The sequence below is a fragment of the Dromiciops gliroides genome, chromosome 1, assembly GCF_019393635.1.
Source record: "Dromiciops gliroides isolate mDroGli1 chromosome 1, mDroGli1.pri, whole genome shotgun sequence".
Classification (NCBI taxonomy): Eukaryota; Metazoa; Chordata; class Mammalia; order Microbiotheria; family Microbiotheriidae; genus Dromiciops; species Dromiciops gliroides.
The window spans coordinates 71,125,613-71,141,425 of NC_057861.1; the positions used below are offsets into that span (position 1 = coordinate 71,125,613).

The 15,813-nt window shown below is 44.7% G+C and overlaps 1 protein-coding gene across 7 annotated transcripts in view; it reads right to left on the bottom strand.

The window, feature by feature from the left end:
- NFIX (nuclear factor I X) overlaps window positions 1–15,813 on the bottom strand; it is a 118,674-nt gene that overhangs the window by 66,673 nt on the left and 36,188 nt on the right. For 2 of the 7 annotated variants that reach the window (XM_043973833.1, XM_043973842.1), the window contains exon 2: window positions 14,610–15,141. In XM_043973833.1, the coding sequence (XP_043829768.1) occupies window positions 14,610–15,141 (532 nt within the window). Of the gene's footprint in view, window positions 1–3,063; window positions 3,629–14,609; window positions 15,142–15,541; window positions 15,676–15,813 lie in introns of those variants that run through there. The other 5 variants (XM_043973877.1, XM_043973852.1, XM_043973868.1 and 2 more) reach the window with 5 other exon arrangements.

Consider the following 15,813-nt stretch of genomic DNA (forward strand, 5'->3'; position numbering starts at 1 on the left):
TCTGGGTTGCAAAATCTAATATTAGATAGTGAGTCTCAGTACTGGCTTCCTCAGTCATCTCCCCAGGTGGGGCCAGGTCACTCCTGCCCAGTGGCATCATACTTACAGACTAGCTGGAGGTACCTTAAAAGAAATGGCTGATTTTGAAACTGTGCCCAGAGATACATAAGTAGGTTCTACTTTATAAACCATGACACTATAAATAAAATGTCTTGCCCCATCCCCTGGGCCCAGAGACTCTCCCTTGGATACATCTCATGAGCTGGCTAATATCCTGAGAACTGTTGCTCCATTGAGCACCGGCCTTTTGTGTTGGAAGGTACAACTGCTCTTGGTCTGGACAGGCAGAGAGCCCTGCTGGAAACCCTTGGGTCCTAACATCCCCAATTCATGCTCATTAGTGGTACCACTCCAGGACCTAGAATAAGAAGCTGGGCTAAACACACAAAATGGAAGACTTATAGCTCTGCTGATCCCCTGGCTCCAATCAGCTTCTTAGTCAAGGTAGATCCCTGCCTTGTCAACCTGGACTCAGTCTTGAGGGCAGAGGTCAAGATGACCTCATCAGAGAGGGTATGCTTCACAGCCCATGGGCAGGCTCTCCATAGGCTGGTAGCACCTTTAATTCATCAGGGTCATCCTTCTACTTCTGTCCCTACAGATAAAAGCCTAAGCAAGCACTGATGCAGGGAAAACAAAGTGTTTCTCCATTATAGTGAAAAGTCTCCTGCGTATAAAGTGAAATAATAATACCTAGTGATCTAAATGACTCAGAGAGCTTAGCTGATTTGGCGGGGTCATGGGGTAGAAGTGAGAAGTACATAGACATGTGATTTCATCTAAGGAACTTCCAGCATGAAAACTCCCTTTGCTGATCTTGATCATCTACTTTTTGGTAACTTTATAGTCTAACAGAGCTGCCTGGAGCGTTGAGAGGTTAAATGACTTGCCCGTTTTGGGGTCACAAAGCTAATATGTCAGAAGAGGTCTTCCTCGCTCCAAGCCTATCGCTTTAGCTATTATGACACAACCAAGCATATAGATTTCTGGTAAACAGCAGCAAAAATTGCAAATCAGAAGGCTGCTAGGTGGGGCAGTGGATAAAAGCACCAGTCTTGGATTCAGGAGGACATGAGTTCAAATCCAGCCTCAGACACTTGATGCTTACTAGCTGTGTGACCCTGAGCAAGTCACTTAACCCTCATTGCCCTGCCAAAAAAAAAAAAAGAAGAAAAAGAGAAAAAAATTACAAATCAGCCAATAAAATAGTGATACTATTTTATTATTGAGGGTGGGGACTGAGGAAAGGAGAGGGCATAACTCTAATTGCCATGTCAAGGAAAGGGTTAAATGTGGATTTTTTATGACAACTTTTGCTTGCTTCCTGCCCAGTCTGGGTTAGCTGGGCCAAGAGCCCTATTCTCAGTAGCTGGCTGGGTTCTCCACATATTCCAATAACTAGTGCCTCTCCTTAGTTGCCCAGTGGGAAGAGATACTCCAAAAGGCAAAGGAATAGGAGTTCCACTTTGACTTCTGAAGGTCCTTTAGTTAACTGTTGGTGAATATAGCAAGGAAAAAGATTCACCCAAAGGCAATAAACACCCTGCAGAAAGCTACCCCTGGTGGGGTCCATCCTCAGCCAAGTCAAACTATAGTTTGAAAGTGTATTTCCCCAGGGGATTCTACTCTTCTGTTGAGCTGTTGCCCTTGTCTTAGAAGCAGCCTCTACCTTATTCTGCATCCAGACGTCAGGGCAAAGAGCCGCTCATCCCTACTGACAAGCCTGTTCCAGTGCTCACCTCTCCTTCCTCAGGCTAACTTTAATTCTTCCAATTGCATGAAAAGTCTACATCCTCTCCTGGCCTCAGGAGATAGTCATAGTTACCTATCATCTTACATGAATAATATTTCATACATTTGGAAAAATCATTGTTAATTTCCTCCTCCACCTACTCTTCTATATGCTAAATTATCTTAAGTGTTTTCTTCTTTCTTTCTGGACCCAATCTCCTTAGGTTTTGTTATTTCCTTGACTCTCAGGAAATGCCATCTGAAGTCTATTCTACATCTTTCTTGCCGCTTAGAAACCGAAATGGGGCCAAGGACTTTAGAAGGGCCTGGTTTAAGTGGTGGGATTCCTTGTCTGAAAAAAGGGAGCAGAAAGATACAGTAAAGTGGAAGGAAGACCTGGGGGTGAATGGGGAATTTTAACTGCCCAAAGTTGCTATCCTAACCCTAAGTTGAGAAAATGCCATAGGACTTCTGTCCCTTCAACTTATAAAGATATTTGTATGTAGGGGCTTTATCATTTCCTCATTTGGGTTTTTATCTAAACACCCCTTCTTTTAAAGTCTTCTCTTCGCTTTGTCCCCCTTGGGAGTACATGGTTGCTAAGGAAACAATGATGTCATAAGAGATAGGTGGGGCCAAATATTCTCACTCTCCCTTCCCCCCTCCGCCTCCAAACGCAGTAAGGAGCCTGTTGACGTCACTCTTCGGAAATTTATAGCCCAGCTCAGGGAAGTATTTACATGATGGTTATGATGTGACCACATATCCAGTGTGAGGAAGGTGTCTATACATAGACACACACACACACACACACACACACACATATAATGTCCCTACTGTCTGTATCTCCGGCTGAGCGTTATATAACGGACATTATGTAATAATGCCCATTATACAATAATTATATACTAATGGTGATATAATCTGCAGGAATAATAAGGGTATACTCCCAGGAGGCTACACCCGCCACAGCCTGCTGGAGATCGCCTCAGGGGAACCCCTATGGTGGCGGCTGCCCAGTCTACAAGAATCACCAGGTGTCTGTCCCCTTCCCCCTGGGAGGTTTGGTACCCAGAGGGGCCTACCAGCCCCTGCAAGAGCCCTGCAGAACTGCTCTGCCTCTCTCATTCTGCGTTTTGGATTTCCACAGGCCAGAACCCCAGTTCCCGACCCCGACCCCTGCGGGCAGCTCTCCCACAGCCCCACAGCTGGGCTAGAGCAGGAACGCCATTCCCGCCCCCCCACCCCGCACCCCCCTCTTTCCGTTAAGAGTTTTGCTGCCAAAAACAAAAAATTAGAATAAAATAAGCCCCAGAAGGCGAAGCATTGCCGTTGCTTTGGACTGGGTTTGGAGAGGGAAATGAGAGAAGGAGGAGCCGTTTCAGTGACCCTGCAAATCCCTAGTGGGAACGAAAGGATGGAGGATGGGAGGTGGGGGGTGGCGGGGAGGAGTGGATGGGAAGGCAGCTCCGACGCCTTGGGTGGAAGCAAGGCAGTCTTCCAACCTTGGGAACAGCTCGGACCTTCCCGCCGCCCCAACCCTCCAGTCTCCTTCTATCAAGGGAAACCTTTGCCCTCCTGGGAAAGGTTGGGGAGCCGGCTCTTCCGCCAGCTAAGCTGGAGCAACAAAAACTGCCAAGCAGGCCACTTCTCGGCCAGCGATCCCGCCTCAGCCCCTGGGGAGGCCTGAAGGCGCACAGTGATGCTCCCAGCCCGCCTCTGTGTGGGGCTCAGGAGCTGGTCAGGCCCACCACGCCACTTCCACGCCACCCTGATCTGACGGCCGGCTGGCTCCGGGGCTGCATTTCGCCTCTGTCCCTCTTGCCCGCAGGCCCGCCTGGGTTTTAAAAAAAAAAAATAATTCTGTATGCAAGCCAGTCCCAGAGCAAGTCAAGCAGAAAAAGGCTGAAATTCTCCGGAGGGGGGGGGGGAAGGGAAGGGGGAGGACACCCAGGGTAGGGCCAGGCCCTCCACAGGCTGTACCCAAACACTTATAATGTCTAGTCTAGGGCCTAAGATGACCGATCTGGGATGATCTTTCATATCCCTTCCGGCTCTAAATCCTACGAACCCACGATCCTAGCTCCCCACATGGCTCTGTATGAATATCTATCAGACAGGTGATACCTCCAAACAGCAAAGAGCCTGGGACCTGCCTGCCTACTGCTGCTGGATGGGTAGACTCATTCCTCTCCCCCGGCGAGTGCCCCAGTACAGACTCTGACCGCCACATACTGAGCTACCTCTGCAAAGCAGGAACTTCCTCACGTCTGCTGGCAGGAGAATGTGAAGTTGGGAGATAGGCATGTTATTCCAGCCTGCAAAAGGCTCCTTGGGGGAAGGCTCCCCAGAGAGAGAAAGGGAGGGGGAGAACCAAACCAGACACCACAGGTCCCAGCCTTTTTGCAGTTCCTTTCCCTTGTTTCAGTACGTCGAAGGGGGAGCTAGAAATATAATTGGAGCAAAAGATAGAAATTCATTTTACTTTAATACCTCCATTTCCTCTCAGAGACTGGCCCCTGTTCCCAGAACCCAAGTTCCATGAGGGAGAGCCAACATATGAGATCTGTCCCCTCTCCCCACAGACCTCTAGAGTCTCAAAGTAAGATAAGAGAAGAGACTTCAAGAAAAGGACGATGGTGAGCCAAGAGGGGAAAGAATCGCAAATGCAGCCTGGTTAATTAAATCATTACATTTATATTTATTTTAAAATGAAATTCCAAGCTGACTCTCAGCATTGTAGTCTGGGTATAGTGCCAGCCAGACTCTCCTCAATACCACAGATACTGGTACACTAAGGAGCTGGGGTCCCAGATACTGAAGGCCTCACCTGCATTCTGGGTCCCCTGCCCCTACCAAGAACTAGGTGTGCTCCTATTCAACTGGGCCTGTCAGTAGAGGGGGTGAGACGGCATCAGTGCCTGCAGGATGTCTCTTTGTATACCCCATGTGTTTGGCAGAGGGGGGAGCTCTCGAGCTGAGTGTTGGGCCAGGATAGGAGAGAGGGGCTGAGGCCGAGGGTGGCCCTGGCTTCCAACTTGAAGTTCAACTTGGATTTGTTGGGAACAGATGCTTCCCATGTTGGGAGCCATCACAGCTGTCTTGTCTAGTGGCTTTTTTCTAGTTGCAGTACCAGGGAAGTTCAATATACCACCTCAATGATGTTAGTGCGAAAGGCCTGGGGCTTTTATCAGGAGCCCAAGATTCTAGTCCCAACTCTGCCATGAACTTGTTGTGTGACCTGAGTTACATGATCTCTCTGGGCCTCGATTCTTCAACTCCACCAGAGGGAGTGATAATAATTGTCCTGCCTACTTTGCAAGACTAACCCGAGGAGAAAATGAGGTGAGATATGAAAGTAATTTCAAAAGGCTTGGCCACCTAGTGAAGCCCTTTAACAAACCTCTCAATATGCTTCCCTCCCTCTTATCTCCCTCACCTCACAACAATAAGATAAAGAGCCTCTATTTCTACTGACTATACTTGAGTCTGCCCACACCAAATCATGTGTGCCACAGTCTGTGGACTTGTTCTGGGACACATGGAGAGGTTATTACTTCTCTTACAGATTTGACGGTAATTATATTCATTCATTTGCAATGTGAAATCATTTCTTAGCCTGGCCATCAAAATCAATCCCTTACTTAACCAAAAAGAAATTCAGTTTACTGACTTGCTATGGATATAGCTGGGTCAGTACACTTGATTATGTACTAGAATGTTTCTGTTAACATGAATGCCCTTTGAATGAAGTATACGAGAACATGCTCAATAAATAGGGAATCGGAAGTACTGGAATATTGATTCTAATGATGTTAACCTTTAACCTAAAGTTGTCAAGCCTCGAATCACCAAGAACACATCAGGCCCAGATTTCCACCAGAAACCATATAATAAATTGAGTTGATTCAATGATGGTTAGGGGACAAGAAAAAGGGGGAAGCCTATTCAAACCCCTATTGAAATCAGGCCAATAAATGACCCTTCCACCACTTAGAAAAATGCAGTGCTCCTCTGAAAAAATCAACACAAAATTTCCAAAGGAAAGACCTGGAAATATTTGGCTAAAAGAGCAAAATAAGTCTATCAAGAATGTAATAACAATGGGCTTGTTTCCCAATAGCCCCTCTAACAATGATTCTGGCTACCTGTTCGACCTTGAAGAAGTCACTTAACCTCTCTGGGCCTCAGTTTATTCATTTGTAAAATGAGGAGAGGGGCTGGTGGACTAGATGGCCTCTAACCCTATGACTCTGTGGTCTTTATAATTTTTGTCCATTTAATGGGTGTAAGGTATAACCTCAGAGTTGTTTTTATGTATAGTTCTCTTATTATTAGTGCTTTGGATTATTTCATGCAGTTGCTAATGTTTTTTCTTTTCAGAACATTGTTTATATCTTTTGGCCACTTATCAAAGTATGACTCTTAGCCATATATTTATATCAATTCCCTACAAATCTTGACTATCAGACTTTTATCAGAGATATTTGATGTAAAGATTTTTCCCAAAGATTTCTCTTCTTAATCTAGTTACACTGATTTTGTTAACGCTATAAAGCTTCTTAATTTTTGCAATCAAAACTATTTATCTTTTATATCACCTTTATCCCCCTCAGCTAAAATTTTGAAAGGTAACTAACTCCTTTTGTACTCAACTAATTTTTTAAATGACCTAAGCTCATATATGTAGGTCACATTTCTATTTGAAGCTTTCTGTGGTATGAGATGTAAGATGTCTTTCTAAAGTGTTTTCTGCCATACCACTTTCCAGTTTGCCCAAGCAGTTATTGTTGAAAAGTGTCTTCCTGAGTAATTTGAGTTCTTCAGTTTATTGAACAATGCTAAGGTTTTACATCTTCCTCATCAAATTGTAGAAAATGATGATAGATGGAAATAATCAGTGATGGAAGAATGTAAGGAAACAGGTACAATGATACTCCATTGGTGGAGCTGGGAATTAGTATAGCCATTTTGGAAAATAATTTGGGTATGCAAAAAAAGTCATGGCTATTCCATTCTTGGGCATTTGTCTAATAGCTGATGTTTATATAGTACTTTAAAGTCTTCAAAAGTGTCTTATGTGTATGTATATACGCATATACACCTATATGCACACACACACACACATGCACACACACATATATACACATATGTATATGTATATAATTCCATTTGAACCTCCTAACAACCTTGTAAGGTATGTAAATCAGGTATAATTATACCCACTTTACAAGTGAAAAAATGAAAGCTCAGCCAGGTTAAGTGAATTACCCATGGTCAGATAGCTAAGTGTTGAAGGCAATATTTGAACCCAGACCTTCCTATCTCCCAGGCCAGAATTCTATCTACTATATACCACATTGACTTTCCTATCACAAGGAGGTCAATGACAAAAAAAGAAATGTCCCGTATATAACAAAATATTTATATCAAAACTGTTATTTGTGGTTGCAAAAAACAAAAACAAAAACAAACCCAGAAAACCAAGTAGGGGCCCATAAGTTAGGGATGGTTGAATAAACTGTGGCATATGATTATAATGAAATATTATAATTCTGTAAGAAATGACAAATATGAGAAATTCAAAGAAACATGGAGACTTCTATAAATTGATACAGAATGAAACAAGTGGCACCAAAAGAACAATATACAAAATGATTCTAATTACATAAAGGAAAACAATGCTAATAATACTGTTGAACTCAAATTAATCATAATAACTAATTTTGGTCCCAGAGAAAGAGGAGAAAACTTACCTCCTTCTTCTCAGTAGAGAGATAGGAGAAAGTGTATGTGGAATGATGCATGTATAGTTACTGTCAGATGCAGGTTCTTTGGTGGTTGGGTTTTGCTCAATTTTTTTTCTTTGTTACAAGGGAGGATTCAGTGCGGGGGGAATACATTGGAAAATGATTATAATGTTTAAAAATGCATAAATAAAGTTATTAATTAGGAAAATTAAAAGGAAGAAAAAAGAAGCCCAGAAAACAGGCCACATTCCATAGACTGTTGGGATGGGATAAAGCAGGTCCAGTAAGCCCCCCCACCCCATGCTCCGAACAGTCTCTCTGCTTACTGGAACCCCCTTCTTGCCTAGCTAGCTCCACAGCTCCAATGTCCTTAGATGGCGACAGCGGCCTACAGGGCTGGGCATTTGTCATATGATTTCCATGGTGCCTCAGTGCCAAGAAAACTAGTCTTCAGAAATGCCAGCATCTAAATTTACCCATCTCTCAGCCCCCCAGCCTCCCCCTCCCATCTGCCAATGAGGCCCTGCTAAGCCCCCTCCCCCCCAACCAATATATTCTCCTTGCTGTTGATCCCCACAGTGACCCCCCCCCAAGAATTAAGGTCTTGTGATGTATGTACCTACATATCTGTTTGTGTATCCTGATTTATCTCTTATATGTATGTCAGGACATGTGCCTGAATATGTTCTAGTGTACATATGGGTGTTTATTTTCTTCTCATTCAACCCTCCTTGCTCACTTTAGCCAATAAGTTCATATCGGATGCAGGATAGTTTAGCTTAAGCACTGAGAATTTCAGAAAAAGGCCCTGAGCCTAACTGACCTTCCCCTGTTGCTCCTGATTGATTCAAAAACTTAGGGTACTAGCCCTGTAGTTACAGTAACAACCAAAGACACATGACAAGAAACTAGGGGGCAAAGTCACCCCACCCCTGCTTTAAAACAACTTTTCTCTAAGGGCACAAATAGTCAGAGGGCAGAGGTCTCTGGAGCCAGGTATTCAATTCCTCTACCGCCAAATGGTGGTAAGGGTCCGGTCAAGCTCACATAACCAGCTCTCACCATGGTCAGATCCCTTGATGGCAAAGGCTCAATCCTTCCTAAATCCTCTCTACCTTCCCTTACACTGGGGCAGTTTCTACCTCCTGCTTTCCCCAGAAAGGTATGATCTTTCTCCTACCCCCAACTCTGGACTGAGGTTCCAAGGGAGCCAAGTCCTCTGGGAATGAAGCAAGCAACCAAATAAAAAAAAAAATGTAACCCCAGAAGCTCTTTCTCCATTCCCCCTCCTCCTTCTACTGGCAATGAAAACAAACAACAAATCAAAGAGCCTTTTGTGTGAGCACCGGTTGACACGGCTGGGGCCTTTGAAAACGACATCTGAATTGGACACTAAAGGATAAAATACTGAAGCGTGGCAGGTCCTGAGACAGAGAGGAAGAGGGAGGGAGAAGAGAGAACCACCTCCCCTGGCAGAGGAGGGCAGCGAGTGTACCTCTCTGCCCAGCTGCTCCAGGACACCTGAGTGGGGGAAAGGGAAAAATGATACTTCCCTCTCATTTATAATCTTGCCAATTCCCCTTCTAATCACCTATCTTCAGGCAGTTCCCTCTTCCTCAGCACCCAGGTTTCTCCATCCCTGGAGTATGGCCTTGAAGGAGTCCCAAATGCCCTGGCTTTTTAGGCCTTAGACTCCTAAAGGAACCTGAATATACTTTATAAATACCACTGGGATCCTTTCTCACCTTAAAAAGTAATTAATAATGTAGGGTCAGAGGGCACAGGAAATGCTGAAAAAATGGAATCTGCCCGGCATTATAGAAAGCAAACTAGATTTAGAGTTGAAAGACATAATTTTGAATCCTGGCTTACCACTTGTGAGACACTGGGCAATGTAACCTCTGTGAACTTCATTTTCCTCATCTGTAAAGTGAGGGGCTTAAAAAAGATGAATTCTGAATCAGGCCCTTCTCCCACTCTCAGTCCTCTGCCCTACAAACTCACAGACTGGTGAGGTGTTTAAAACCTTTATCTTCTTTCTGGGTATTTCAGAGAGCAGTGCGGGACTAGTGGAAGGTACTGACCCTGGGTCAGAAGACCAATCAGCTGATCACCATTATCTTCTGGAAAAAGAGGTCCTCTTTTGGGGGGCAGCTAGGTGGCACAGTGGATAAAGCACCAGCCCTGGATTCAGGAAGACCTGAGTTCAAATCTGGTCTCAGACACTTGACACATACTAGCTGTGTGACCCTGGGCAAGGTCACTTAACCCTCAATGCCTTGCAAAAAAAAAAAATTAAAAAAAAAAATAAAAAGTGGCCCTCTTTCCCTGCTCTTTTATGCTTACCCCAGTCCTTACCCACCCTAACCAAGATTGGGAGTGCCATTGCTTCCAATTCAACTTAAGCAACAGACACAAATTAGCTACCCACCCCAGGTAGCAAAGGTAGGTAGCCCCAGGGACAAAGCATAATATAGCAGATAAGCCAGGACACCAGGATGAGAGACAACAAGAAAAAAAAGCCATAATTAGGGTGAAGCTGAGTCTGGCTTTCTTCACCTAGGTTGTTTTTTTTTTTTTTTTCAGGGAATCTCATTATAGGAAAGCTCAAACATGAGACTCTAGTATCCCAGTTTTGAGTCCCAGTTCTGTTACATATAAGCTGTATAAACATGAGTAGGTTATTTAATCTTGAGTCTCAGTTTCCCCATCCATAAGATGCGAATAACACTCGCCCTACTTAATTCACAGGTCTTTTAAAGAAAAGTGCTCTGTAAATGGTAACACACTACATATAGCTGCTTTTATTTTTATTACCTACCACCCACTGTTGAGATCATCTGTGTCCCCTATGCACCTGTACCCAGTGATCCTTCCGTATTGCCACCTGGTGATGGGCACCTCCTCGAGGTAACTCACATTGCCAACCCTCACACAAGATGGAACTACCTCAGAGGATACATACAGATGTCATTTCATGGAGTGGCAAGTCGAGTGGCAGGTGGGGTAGCCACATATCTGTTTCTCCTGGGAATGAGTTGTGAGGAGGGCAAGGAAAATGAGACTCCCACAATGGGTGTCCCTTCTCACTTCACCCTTTACTGTGAACCCCTGAACCAGCACGAGGCAGACCTTGGACAAGCAGAAAGTCCTGGCTTTGAAATATTAGAAATTCAGGGAGAGCAGCAAAGCCAACGACCAGGAAAGCAGATAGCCACTCTACTTTGCCCCAAAAGAACCCACTGAGTCAGGAGGGGAGTAGAATTCTCCCTAGCCCCTAAACAAAACCTGAGAGCTTCAACCTCTGGAGGAAAAGGCAAAGAAAGGAAGCTCTCAGCCGATGGATTTGCCTAGATCTTGGACAAAGTTCACCTGAAGTCCAATGTAAAAATGGATAGGTAGTTACCTACAAAGTGAGGACCAGGGAAGTATCCCGACACTAAGGCAAGGGACAGCATATCCTCATTTTATACTCCCAAGACTGCCACCCTATGCGAGTTGCCAAGTTTGGCAGAGGGTAGGAGTGGGGTGGGAAATCATATAGCACAGCTTCTGGTGGTTGATATGTGTCTTATATTTCCAGTTGCTTCTGCCTTTCTAAAGACCAGTTCCCGCTAGAAGGAAGGTTTGATGTTTCCCACCTACGCCTTAGAATCCTCCCACTGGAGCCTGGAATAGTAGCCTCAGTACCACTTTTGTCCTCAGAGAAAATGGAGATTTGAGTCTTGCCCCTTACCTGATCTATCACTCCCACCCTTTCTTCTCATAGCAGGAAACTCATATACCCGCCTCAAATCATAGGTTTCTTTCACATCAAAAAAAAAAAGTGTTCTCCTTCTTTGCTTGAGAATGAAGATTTGGGGATCAAATGGTCATTCTAATACCTTACTTTCAGAGTGGGACGGAGCTCCTCATACCACTGTCATCATGCCCTCCCTCTCCAGGCAAGCTATTTCCTCAAGCTCCATCTAAGGGGTAACCAATGGCCTAAATGTACTACAAGAGCCCAACTACCTTGGGAAGTATCACAACATGCCTTCAAACTCACCTTTGTATGACCTCAAATGAAATCGGCTCACTGTATTTACAGATGAAAAATCTGATTTCTCCTTCCTAAGCCCAAAACAACTCCCCCAGTGACCACCATCTTATAGGTGGAGAGTATAAGCGAGACTAGTAGAGGAGATAGGGGAGGATAGGATAGTGAAGACAATCTATAGCCCTTCCCAAACTGTCATTGTTCAAGGCTGGGCACAAGCTGCCAAACTATCCAATGTGTTAAGAGAAGAGGGTGATAACTCAGCTCAGTGAATGAGCAAATGGAGAAGAGTTCTAGTTGGATCAGAACAGGAAGGCATATATACACTGCTACTATATCCTACCTCCCAACTACATTTTTCCTAAAGGAAAAAACAAAGAATCCCACTTGTGGCCCAATTTGCCCTATGTATATCCTGAATCCTCCAAAATCCTTCTCACCAATATGCCTCTCAGCTCAGCCAAAAAACCTGAGAGACTATTCAAATAATTCAGACAAAAAAAATTTACTTTCACCTATGTGAATTAGCTAGGGTTTTAGGGCCTAAATGATTTGATGAAATGCCTTAATTCTCTGCTTTTTAAAAAAAAACAAACTGTGGAGTCTCAGCCTTAGCAGAGTCTGCCTTGAGTGAGTAGAACATAGTGAGAATTGTATGATTTGACAGGGCCACTAAAGCTCCTTAAGTCAGCAGGTCATCACCTCTTTCCCCAAGAAGTCTGCCTGGTTAATTTAGGGGCCAGAGATGTGACAGTGAAATGGTCTCTTGTGGCATTCGCTTCATCCCAACTCTGCTGCATGTTGACAGAAGTCAAGAATGTGGCCTAAAATGTGAGGAAACAGGATTGATTCAGCTGTAAGGTTTCAAGTGGAAAGCTGGATAAGGCTTGGTCAAGGCATATCATAACTAAAATTTTGAGTCTTCCTCTGTCCCCATCTCTTAATCACAGGGAGAACAATCCTATTCTGAAGACATCTGCAGGTCACCCTAGGGTCAAGGCTGCCCCACTGGCTCTGCTAATGGAATAATAAAGTTCCAAGTCTCCCCTGTGTCACCTCAAACCAAAAATAAATAAAAAGGCTTTCTGTCTCAGTCAGCAGGCATAAGAATGGAGAGCTAACCTTTTTTGTTGTCGTTGTTATAGTTTTATCTTTCAAAAAGAGAGAAGTCTCCTGATTTGATAGTTCACTCTCTCTTTGCCAGCAATGGTCATATTCACCCAGCACCAACAGGGCCAGTCATGGACCTAGAGAGGAGCAAGGAGGCTGTGCCCAGCGGCAGTGCCCACAGCCCACAGGCTAAGGAAAATGCTTCTCTAGACACAAAAAAGCAGATAAAAGAGGAGGTCGAAAATAATTCCCTTTTCCCCCAAAGCTCTCTTCCTACATAAAATTACCCATACCAACCTCTATAAAGTTCCTATAAAAACAAGATTGAGGGAGCCTGAATTTTTATTTATAGATGAATATTCCCCCTTCACTCCCCAAATAGACAAGATGTTAATAACTGCAGTTTTCCCTTTTTTTCCTGTTTCTTAAATGAAAAGGGCTCTCTCTCTCTCTCTCTCTCTCTCTCTCTCTCTCTCTCTCTCTCTCTCTCTCTCTCTCTCTCACACACACACACACACACACACCCCATGAAATAGAAAAGAACATTTGAAACAGTCCATTAAGTTGAGCTATGTCCTCCTATGATTGACTAACCAGAGAAAGGAAGAACTGAAATGAGAAAGAGAAAGCTAGAATACAGGAAAGAGGGGGGAAAAAAAAAACCAAGAAAAAGGTTTGGTAGCCCTCTCATTACAAGTTGGTTGGGCATAATGTAAACACACTTCTGCTTTGCTTAATCACAGAGTGCCGGCTCGTTTGGGTTTCAAAGGCGGCAGTAAATTGGGCGTAGCTGAGTGGAGGCTAAAAATTAACCAGCCATCTCTGTTTCAATTTGTAAGAAAACAAAAGCAGAAAGAAATTATAAAAGGGACAGGAGGAAAATAAAGAAGAGGAATTAAAGCCCCCAAACCCCAAAAGGAGAGCAAAAAGAGGAAAGGAGATAAAAGTACTATGAAAGTCCTTGTGGAACAAAGATCTTTAAAAATAAAAAGCTTTTCCTGGGAGGGAAAATATTCTCTGCCAAAGAGAGTGGCAGGAGAAATATATCATTATAAAAACTGCCATGCCACCACTACTGTGTCACACAAGTGTGCCCGGCCTTTATTTATCCGCAATGCATTAAGTATATCCAGGGTACAGATCTGACCCGTTTAGTCCCCCAAAAGGCAGAGTAGTAAGGAGTCAGAGCTTTGGACAGTGAAAGCAGAGACTCCCGAGTTTGTTTGTTGGTTTTTTCCCCTAGCTTTCTCAGTGAAATTGCTGCCCAATTCTTCTCTAGCAACTGCCAGGCCTAGCCAAAACAACTCCCTTTCCCATCCCTGCCCAATTCATCTTCAGCCTGAGTGTCTAAAAAGGGGTACCTTAGTGTTTGGATACATTCTTTCATTTTTATTGATTCATAGAGGGGAGAGAGAGTTCAGCCTGATATCCACAGAGCATCCCTGTTTCATTTCCCGCTGACATTAGCACTGCCCAGTACCATGCCAAAAGCACGTTCAACAACAACCTAAGGGGTAGCCCTCTGGTGCCCCAACACCTCTTCACTTTCATTTTAAAATATAACAACAAATTCTGGATTCTGCCCCATTTCACTCTCTTAACAACAGAGGACAAATCCTGGGACATTCCAGTCCCAAACCAAAGAGCCACGAAGCTTTTTTGGAACAAGACTGTCCTTCAAAAGATGGACACATAACATAGGAGATGGGGCAAGGGCACCTAACAGAGGAAGAATAAAGAGGAAGGGAAGGAAAAAAGAGAGAAAAGAAAAAGTGAACCCCAGAAATAGTGCAGGCCCCTAGTAGAGTGCCCACTGAGGCCTACTGCACTTTGAGCTCTTTTAAATTAACAAAACAAATAGGAAGATAGTCTAAATCCAAGTAAATAAAATAAAATGAAAACTGTTCAGAGAGACCTACCAGGAGTGTGGACAAAGTAAGCCAGGTAAAGATCCAGTTCTTTGATTGTGACTCCAATGTGGTGAGGCTGGACACACAGGCCGGGGTTGGAGCACTGGGGGGACTTGTAGAGCCGCTCCCCATCAGTACTTTCCAGGGGGATCCCCTTAAACAAAATCACCATGACCAGGTCGAGCCGCCACACCTTGTCGGCCTGGCGCAGGCAGTCAATCCGGCGGATCTTGCCCTTCTGGTCAGGGTTGGAGAGGACACAGCAGGGGGCCTTCTTGCCGGTGATGGTCAGCACAAAGTCCTCACGGAACTCGGGCCGGATGTCCTTGCGCAGCTTGGCCAGGAGCCGGGACGCCCACTTCTGCTTGATCTCGGGCTTCTCCCCCAGCAGCTCATCCTTCACTGCCCGCTCCTCGTCCTTCGACATGCGCTTCTCATGTTTCTTGAAGTACTTGCGCTTCCGCGCCTGCAGATTGAACCAGGTGTAGGAGAAGGCACGGACATGAGGCAGCAAGGCCTCGATGAACGGGTGGAATTCATCCTGCAGGCGGCAAGACGGGAGCATGCGGGGCGAGGCGGGGAGCCGGCAGGAAGGGAGGGAGGGGAAGATGGGGAGGAAAAAAAAGAGGAAAAGAGAACAAAAAGTGTTAGAAGAGGGATGCTACAAGGAAATAGATTCCCTCCTCCCCCCAATTTTTTTCCTTCTAGACACCCTAAGAAACTAGGGTTAGCCAGCTTTAGCAGGCACTTGCTCCCATCTCACTCCCAGCAACCAAAGGAGAGAGCCACTGAGTGCCTATACACACACCTATTCTCTCTCTCTCTCTCTCTCTCTCTCTCTCTCTCTCTCTCTCTCTCTCTCTCTCTCTCTCACACACACACACACACACACACACACACACACACACACACACCCATATATAATATCTCTGTTCACACACACAAGCAGCTGATATCCCCATTGCGCTCTGTTGCGCCCATGCAATATCCATGTTATATTGCAGGGAGGATCTCTGTATTATCTCATGGAGGTACAGTATCTATACACATATGTCTGCACACTCATGCACAAGGACTCATGCATGCAGAAACCCCCATGAGCCCATATACTATTCAATTTTGGCAAACCCCAAAAAAAGAAAATGACACCCACAAGAGGCGAAAGAGATTTGGATCCCCACCCCCAGGTGCTTTTTCATTTTCTTCCTTCCAG